The sequence below is a fragment of the Phaseolus vulgaris genome, chromosome 5, assembly GCF_000499845.2.
Source record: "Phaseolus vulgaris cultivar G19833 chromosome 5, P. vulgaris v2.0, whole genome shotgun sequence".
Lineage (NCBI taxonomy): Eukaryota > Viridiplantae > Streptophyta > Magnoliopsida > Fabales > Fabaceae > Phaseolus > Phaseolus vulgaris.
Genome location: NC_023755.2, coordinates 3314193 through 3323801, shown reverse-complemented (window position 1 = coordinate 3323801; position 9609 = coordinate 3314193). Strand labels below are relative to the sequence as shown.

General features: G+C 35.6%; 1 protein-coding gene across 1 annotated transcript; it reads right to left on the bottom strand.

Annotated features, from left to right (window-relative positions):
* Window positions 1–2513: 2513 nt before the first annotated feature.
* On the bottom strand, window positions 2514–6738 carry LOC137834870 (uncharacterized). Its single transcript, XM_068643094.1, has 4 exons — window positions 5351–6738; window positions 4574–4648; window positions 4408–4496; window positions 2514–2886 (listed from the first exon to the last, which is right to left on the bottom strand). Exon 1 carries the CDS (start codon window positions 6621–6623, stop codon window positions 5388–5390), a length of 1236 nt encoding a protein of 411 aa, XP_068499195.1. The 5' UTR covers window positions 6624–6738; the 3' UTR covers window positions 2514–2886; window positions 4408–4496; window positions 4574–4648; window positions 5351–5387.
* Window positions 6739–9609: the final 2871 nt, after the last annotated feature.

Genomic DNA, 9609 nt, shown 5'->3' with positions numbered 1-9609 from the left:
CAAACTTTTGAGAAAGGTAATGAATCATTTGTTCAAACTTATGAGAAAGGTAAAGTATGCACAAAATTTTGGATTGGACACTAGTGCCACAAACCATGTTTCATGTGATCTTACTCTTTTCCCAAGTCAACATAAGATAAAGTCAATAAGAATACGATTACCTAATAATACTTATGTTATAGGAAGATGTGCAAGAATTTTCTTTTTGTCAAGAGAATTCATGATACACAATGTTTTGTATATACTAGAATTTACTCTAAACATTCTTTATGTACATAGTCTTGCATCTTCTTTAAACTACAAGCTCACTTTCTCTCGTGATACATGTGATATACAAGAAATGAGTACATTCAGGATGATTGGACAAGCTAAGATTCATAATGGTTTGTACGAGATTCAATGTGCAACAAAGGAAAATTTTGTTCTATCCATGCAGACCAAGAACCTGTTCAAGTTGATGTATGGCATTGCAAACTTGTCCATCTATCAAGAAGAAGAATATGTGTCTTTACATTGTTATACACTTCACCAAGATCCTTCAGAAAACACATGACTCTTTCTAATTCTCTCCATTCAAGAATGACTCTGGAAAGTTTGAAAAAATATTTGTTATTGCATGTGCAAACAGGTATGAGCCACAAAGAATCTAGTTCTTCCCACAAGACCTGTTTGATTGAATTCACTTCCGGTAGAAGATGGGATATGAAAAATGGTTACTCTTGGAGAATCTTTCTATCAATTCTTCCCATAGATCTTTGGCATTATCTATGTAGACATTTGGCATTATCTATGTAGACGGTGCTTGAGCGATTTGAGCACTCAAGGTTCGCATAATCCACGATATGACCATGACATTACAGCGTTCCCTTGCTTCATGCAACTCATCATCTTGTGTTGGTTCAAAGAGATCTCCATTCACAAACTTTAATTTCTTCATGGAGAGGAGAGCTCTCTTCATGGTCCTAGTCCAAGTGTGATAATTGTTTCCGTCAAGTTGCATTTTGATGAGCATCGTTCCTGGGTTTTCTCCCATATGCAGATAGTATGCACTTGATGGATTCGAAGACAAATCCATTGATAAAAAAGAAACCGAAAACAAGATGTAGAAAAAAAAAATACAAGGAAAAGAAAGAAGATCAGAGTGCGATGAAGCAGAGCAAGTCCCGCTCTAATACCATAATGAAACCATGGGGATTGAATTGACTAAGAAGAAAAGAATGAAAGCAAAGAGATTGAAGTACTGAGAAAAACTGAAAGCGGTGATATTCTGAAAAACAGAATTTTACGTATTATTCAAAGTGTCTTTACAGTTATGAAACAAAACACTTAAATAAGAATACAAGCCCAATAATTGGGTTAAGAGAGAAAACGGTCCAAAGACCCACATAGGAAAATCCAAAACGAATAAACTCCTATTATGCCGGATAACAAAACACCTTAATAATATCTTTTTTTTATCTTCCAGAAAAAGACTCTAAAAAATTTAAGTATAAATGTGCATCAAAGTAATCATGTATATATATACTTTAATAGCATTGTATTTTAATTCAATTGTTTCGGAAAAAAAAGAGAGAGAAAATACCCTAAATTAAGTGTTACAGGAAAGGAGATTTTATTTTGAAAAATCTAAATAATGATGAAGAAAAGAGAATAAAAATATTAGTTAATCCGGATATTAGAATAAAGGGTGAAAAGAAAAAATGCAAGGGTGTTACTTCTTAATTATTTTTGAGTGATTAGTATTGTAAAACATTTAGATGTTTCTTCAAGATTATTTAATTAAATTTTAATGTTTACTTTGTTGCATTTTCTAATGTTTTTTTAATTAATTTTATTACTCAATTTTTTTTACTAAGAATGACAAATAAAATGACAAATAAATATGTATATGTAGATATTGTGGCATTATTCTAACTCATTTCGATTTTAACATAAACTCAATATTAACTTGACATGAGCGTGAGTATGAATATGTACATGAGTGTCAATATGTATATGTAGATAGTATCCAATTTTCTAAATTGGGTATTCGGACACAAATGAGTATATACATATGTATCACATCCTTAATCACATGTAATTTTCTTATTTACGTTTAGTATGATTAATGCACTTCATTCTAGGCAATAATGGTTGAAATATAGAGTGGACATTAAAAACAAATGAGCTTTATGGGGGAAAAATGATGATTAACATAACGTTCCACAATGTTACCTTTAATAAAAGTTGATATGGATAATAATGATGAATTGAAATTATAATTTGAAGGTTTAATCTAGGGGTGTTAAGAATTAAATCGATCCAAAGAAAAATAAAAAATCAATCTAAAAAATTGATAATCAATTAAAATTAAAGACTTTTGGATCCTTTTGATTGCGGTTTCACACTTCAAACTAGAGGAAACCTAATATGTTAACCACGGTTGATGATTATAAATTTGTTAGAGGAGTAGCATAATATATTATAATATGTCTAAGATAGGAGTGAGGTTTTTTCTTACGTGTCTAGCTCAATTTAATAATAAATATTTATTTTATTTTTGGGAGTCGCACAATGGGTTTAACTAAAGTTGGTCATACAATAATGGAATTTTTTGGCATAAAGCAAGAGAAATAAATATGAAAATGAAAATGCAGAGAAATGACATTACAGAGCACAGAAAGAGGCAGTGAAGAAAGTGATGAACTAGTCTTCCTTACCATTCTTGTTTTCGGCAGCTCTGAGAAAGCGTGAAAACCAATAGGCAGATGACTTGGGGTGTCTGCTGAGACCATTTTTATAGTCAACATACACCAATCCAAACCGTTTTGTATAACCTTGAGCCCATTCAAAGTTGTCCAATAAAGACCATGCAAAGTAGCCCCTCACATCACATCTACTCCATCCCTGTCCATTCAAATCATACACAAAACTTACACTCAACTCAATATCTCTTTCTCTCTACAACCTCAACTTTAGGATATAAGTATGGTAATATACAAGAAAACTACTTCTAGATATTATGTACTTTTGTGTGCTAACCTTTCTATCAATCATTAACTTCTCAAAGATATATGGACATTGGAACTACCCATTCCCTTTCATATCTTACTGTCGATTGTGTTCTTTATGTACCTAACTTCCCATTTAAATTACTATCTATCACCTTGTCTGACCAAATCCCAGGACATTATCTTCACTTTCACTAAAAATACTATTACCTTGCAGGATCAGATATCATAGCGGACAATTGGCATCAGATGTAAGTTGTATGACCTCTACTATCTCTCCCTATCAAAACATGTTTGTGCGTCTGCTATTTATTTAATGGTGATTCATGCACAATTAGAACATCTTTGTTGACCAAATTGCAGAAGACAATGGCAAGTTTTAAACAACTATCTAATTTGAATTGTGAGTAGTTTGTGTCAATTAGGTAAAAACATTTTTTTAGTCTTTTTCTAATAAAATTAATAAACAAGTTTCGTATCCTTTCTCCTAAGTTCACAACAATATTTGGGGACTTTCTTGTACTATTACTCCTACTGGTTTCTTCTTCATGGTCATGTTCCTATCACCTTTTAGGATGTTGGTCTGACATGTTATTTCATTAATCAAATGTCATCATCCTTCCCTAATGATTAGGTACCTCACATTGTGTTTTTCCCTCATACCCCTCTATACAGTCTTCCCCCACCCACATGTATTTAGTTCTACATGTTTTGTACATAACTTCACACCTTGTTGAGAGAATCTTTCTCCTTGGTTTTCCAAATGTTTTCATGGGATATCATTGCTCTCAAATTAGATATCATGGCTTCTCTCCTAATCTTAACTGATATTTTTTTTTTGCTAATGTCACTTTTTTTAGTTTGTTTCATATTTTGCAAATTAGATATCATGGCTTCTCTCATAATCTTAACTGATATTTTGTTTTTGCTAATGTCACTTTTTTTAGTTTGTTTCATATTTTGCATATGTTCCTCCTAATCAAGACATATGCAGTCATTTTCTTATCTCTATCAATCTTCCTTCATCACCACTAGATGACTGTCATGCCTCGACATACTTCTCCATCACCTCTTCAGCTAAGCCTATTGACAATCAATTGAGTTTGCATCCTCTTAGATTTATTGCCCAAAGGAGTCAACAAAAAAGTTCTAGATAGAGACTACTTGATTTTGCATTTTTATCTTAAGTGAGAACAAATCACAAAAGTTTCATCTGGCACGCTCGCCAGTGCATCCATTTTCATTCTTCTCACTTTATAGTCATAAAATATATACAATCACCATAATCATTCCAGATCTACGTAAATAGGTTACTATCTCATAAAATTCACTAATTTCAAGCACAATACAAATCAATTTTATGACTATTTGAAAAGAAACAAACTGTAAAATAAAAAATCAGTTAGATGAAACCTACATGATTTGTTTATTTAACCATCCTCCCATTGACTCATGAAGATGCAGAGGAAGATCCCAATGGTACAATGTTGCATAAGGTTGTATTACCTGTTGGAAAATAGTAACTTAATATAATTTTCTTAAAAGATAAAAAATAAGGTAAAGTAGCTGCACGCAGATTATACCTCTTTCAAGAAGAGCATTTATAATGTTGTTGTAAAATGTTATCCCTTCGTCATTGATTTTGGTTTCTAAGCCATCTACACCAAAACAATCATTACAATAGAATAAAATGATAAATCCAAAGAATCCTTAGCTTCTATATGCACTAAAAAGAAGTCAAATATCATTTTTAGAATGAGAAGCATCTCATCAAAGAAAAGCAGGACAGTGACCTTATAGTTGCTGCTCAAGTTCCTACAAGATTCCAAGTGGCTAATGTCTTCACTATTGAGCTTCTTACTAATAGATTCCAAGAATTTATAGGCAAGTATGGAATGATTGATACTCATTACCAACTTGAGCAGGAGTATTGTAAATAACAGAAATATTTTAAGTTGATGGGTTATAAAGATAATCTTAATGGATCTTTTCTTTCATAATTTTTTTCTTTTATCTGTACTGCGCACAGTTTCCTTGTTTAAGGATAGTTGTTCCCCTGTAATAGAAGAGGATTGTTAGAAAATACAATTCTTCGGACTCATTTAGTAAAATCAGTTCCTTTTCAACTTTTTGACTTCTCTGTATCACTCAATTTACTCACAAAACCATGCAATACCCTGGGTGGACCTTCTATCAACAAATGACTTTGCATAGTCTAGATTTGTAAACACTTCTACAGTAAAAAAACCATGGACGCTGAATTAAGAAAACATTAAAACAACATCAGAATATTTTACATGTTTTCGCCATAACAAACCGATCTTAGGAAGGATAGTAGCAATTTGACATAGATAGTATACATCATATGATGACATCGTTTCAGCAAAGATGGACGAACTAGCTGTCTCTTGGAGCAGGCATTATCCTAAACCTCTCCTCAGATGTTGTCTGGTTGACCCCACTAAATCTCTCTTCTGCAAGAAGTGACTGTAAATCACTGCCATTTGCCAAACTGTTAAACTCGACTGCTTTAGACGGCAATGTCGGATAACGCCGTTGGCAAAATGTCATTAACCTCTTAATGGATTGCAAGTACTTGCGAGTGGTTTCGTCATTCATGATGTGAGCAACACTGTTAGTGTAGATCTTTTCACGGGCAGATCTTTCATGAATACCAACCATAGTGACTCCAATAGGCCAGGGTGCATTCCCGATGGCCATCTTGATATACTGGTCCATTGCAGCCAGATAATCTCGCTTCATACAGCATTCAACCACCACCAACAGCGCCTGTCGAATGTCATCAGGAAGAACCTTCTTCCTACAAAACTTGAACAGCGGATTCAAGTACCGCGCGCACTGCTTAAAGGTAGCAACCATGGACTTCCCCTTAGCCGTGCGCTTCTCCGACTCAGCCTTCTCGTGCAACTCCTGCTTCCACTCGTTCAAGAGTTTCTTAAAAAACACCAGAATCTTATCCTCGTCGCACAGATCTTCAAAATTCGCCTTCATACGCTTCAAATCTTTATCGGCATCGGCGCCACTGGAGCCTCCCTCGCTCAAGTCGTCGTCGCCACCTCCACCCTCGCGGTCCTCGGCGGCGCCGTCGTCGGGCTTCTGGCGCTTCCTCTCGCCAATGATCCCGGTCTTCTGGCGCTTCCGGAGCTCAGCGATGTCGCGCAGGAAGTCGTTGGTCTGCCCCTCGGTCATGTCGCTGTCCACCTCAAACGCGCCAGCTTTCAGAACGTGCTTCAGGCGGTCCAGCCTGGCATCGTCGTCCTCCCCGAAGAGCGTGACCGGCTGCTTGAGGAAGCGGAGGCGACGGATGACCTCGGGTTTCGGGAGGACGAGATTGTCGATGTTTTGTTCGTTGGTGAGGGAGGTGGAGGCGGCGGCGACGGCGGAGGAGGATGAGGCGGAGGCGGTAGTCGAGGAGGTGGGGGCGGCGGTGGCAGCGTCGGAGGACGTTGCCTGGCGCTTTTGCGACTTGGCTTCCAATTCGCGCTTCTCTTGCTCGCGGAGTTTCTGGATTTCCTTTTGTTGGATCTCGGAGCGCTTGAAGAATTTCTTGCCGCCGGTGGCTTGCACCAGAGATTGACGCTTCTTGAGAAGCTCTTGCTTCAGAAGATCCATCTAGGGTTTCTGATGATGCGGTGGTAGGGTTTCAGATCACGCGGTGGTGGAGAGTGTGATTTTAATTTTTTTCGGCCGTTAAAAAATATCAAAACCTGTTTCAATGGATTTCCGGGTCAATCTGACCCGAACCATTTACTTACGCCCGGTTACTAATTTCCGGGTCAAGCTGTTTCGCGTGTGCAACTTCAATCTAGAATGTTCTGACACTAATTTTGGTTTAAATAGATAAAAATGGTTTGTGAATTGATTAATTATAATTTGGCATGGCTGAAAAAAAATGTTTTTTTCTTTAAAAATCCAATTCCATTACTCTTTTTATGTTTTCTTGCAGAACTAATTTTGTAAAAAGAATCCAAACCAAACTATTCATATTTTTATTGAAAAACTAAAATAAAATAAATAAAAATGTAGTGTAACCAACCATTCTCATTTTAATGTTATTGGGTAATGAAAGAAAATAAAGTTCACATTTTTTACTTTACATCAATTTAAATTGAAAAATGAGTCTTAAAAAAGATATATTATTACAAGTTTATGTAGACGAAGGAAAATATACATGTATCTTTAAAATTTTATTGTTGTCTTTTTTAATAATATTATCGTGTATATTGTCTCTTTCTTTTTATTATAGCAAATATGCACTATTGTTGTTGTTTTAACAGTTATTATTATGTATAGTTATTATCATAATTATTTGTATATTATATTATATATCTTAATTGTTATCATTTTGTCATCTCATTATTAAACTACCATTATTATACTATTTTTATCATCATCACTGTCACATCATAATCTAATATTTTTCACCGTCAAAATTCTATAATTAAATAAAATTAGTTTTACTTATTTTTATTTTATAGGTTTTTTTTTATGAAACACTCGTATTAGCATTATTAGGATACTTTATATCTCAAATAGACTTATATTTTAAGGAACAACATTCATCTACTACAACATAAAAAATATTATTAAAAAAAATAAGGAAAATATGAAAGATTATATCAAAACTCATATATTAACGGAAATTATACATAGGTAATTTATATCTATTTATAAAAATTTTAAGAAAAAATTAGATTAAAACCTATGATATCAATGAAAATATTCTCTATGAATAAAGTCTAAGTTAGCAAGTTTATACATATGTATTCTCTCACGAAAAAATGAGAGAAATCCTAAATCTGATTTTTCCACAATAGTTAAAACAAGTATCTCACCTATTACAAAGCGTCCAAGGAACAATAGTCCTAGTAGTAAATGTTGATTTTGGCTTAATCCCAAGTCCCACATCGATGGGTTTATTGTTTGGGAATGGGGTTTGAGGGTTATAAATTAAACTCTCCTCCTTCACTGTTATATATCCCAATTTGTAATATCTTCTCTCATAATAATAAAAGGGAGTTGTTTTTGCTGTGCTCGGAGATTAGGCTAAACAGGCCGAACTCCGTTAACAATTTTCGGGTGTGTTTTTCCTCTTTATCTCTTTTATTATTCCGCTTTATTTATTCAATATTATTTGTCGGGTAGCTCTGTTAGGGTTTTGTTTTAGTGGGAAAATTGCCCGTTTTTTCCAACAAGTGGTATCAAGAGCCGAAGGTTCGCCTTGGGTTGTTTGAAATTATTTGTAATATTGAATATTATATTTTGAGTTTGTAATGGCAAATCAAGAAGAAGAAGCCAAGGATGTATCCAGAGTGTCGGGCTCCTCTTCATCATGGTCGAGGTTCCCGGTGTCCACCTTGAAATTGGCGGTGGAAATATTTGATGGCACTGGACATTTTGGCATGTGGCAAGGAGAGGTCTTGGACTCTTTTTTTTAGCAAGGTCTTGATATTGCTATTGAAGGAGAGAAACCAAAAGAGGTAGAGGAGAAAGATTGGAGCATCATCAACCGGTTGGCATGCGGAACTATTCGATCCTGCCTGTCCAGAGAGCAGAAGTACGCTGTAAAAAACGAGACTTCTGCACACAAACTGTGGAAGGCATTGGAGGACAAGTTTCTGAAGAAGAGTGGTCAGAACAAGCTCCTAATGAAGAAAAGGTTGTTCCGATTTGACTACCAACAAGGTACTACTATGAATGCACACATCACTATGTTTAATCAATTAGTAGCAGACCTGTTGAATTTAGATGTGAAGTTTGAGGATGAGGATTTGGCTTTGATGTTGTTATCATCTCTTCCTGATGAATTTGAACATTTGGAGACTACGCTCCTTCACGGGAAGGAGAATGTGTCGTTAGATGTTGTTTGTTCTGCTTTATATAGTCATGAATTGAGAAAGCAGGATAAGATGAAAACCAAATCAACGACATCAGAATAAGCATTGGTGGCAAGAGGTCGTCAACAAAGCCAAACAAAGGAGAGAAGAGGGATGTCTAAGTCTAAAGGTCGAGCCGTTGCCAAAGATGAGTGTGCTTTCTGTCATGAGAAAGGACACTGGAAGAAAGACTGTCCAAAACTGCAGAAGAAAGGGAAGGTTCCGCAAGATGCAAATGTTGCAGAATGCAAAAGTGATGTGGAATCAGATATCTCTTTAATTGTCTCGCTTTCAGCATCATCGTATCCAGATGAGTGGATATTGGATTCAAGTTGTACCTATCATATGTGTCCCATTCGGGAATGGTTCTTTGAATTTCAAGAACTCGATGGCGGGGTTGTTTACATGGGTAATGATAATCCATGTAAGACAACTGGGATAGGTTCAATCAAGTTGCGGAATCATGATGGATCCACCAGAATTTTGCGGGATGTACAGTACGTGCCAAAGTTGAAGAAGAATCTCATCTCATTGGGGGGTTTAGAATCTAAAGGCCTAGTTGTGACGATGCGAGATGGAATTCTTAAAGCAACTTCAGGAGCACTGGTGATGTTGAAAGGCGTGAGGAAGAACAATTTGTATTACTACCAAGGTAGTACAGTGGTGGGGGCAGTAGCGGCAACAACTTCTAGCTCTAAGAAGGATGCTGAGGCAACGAAGTT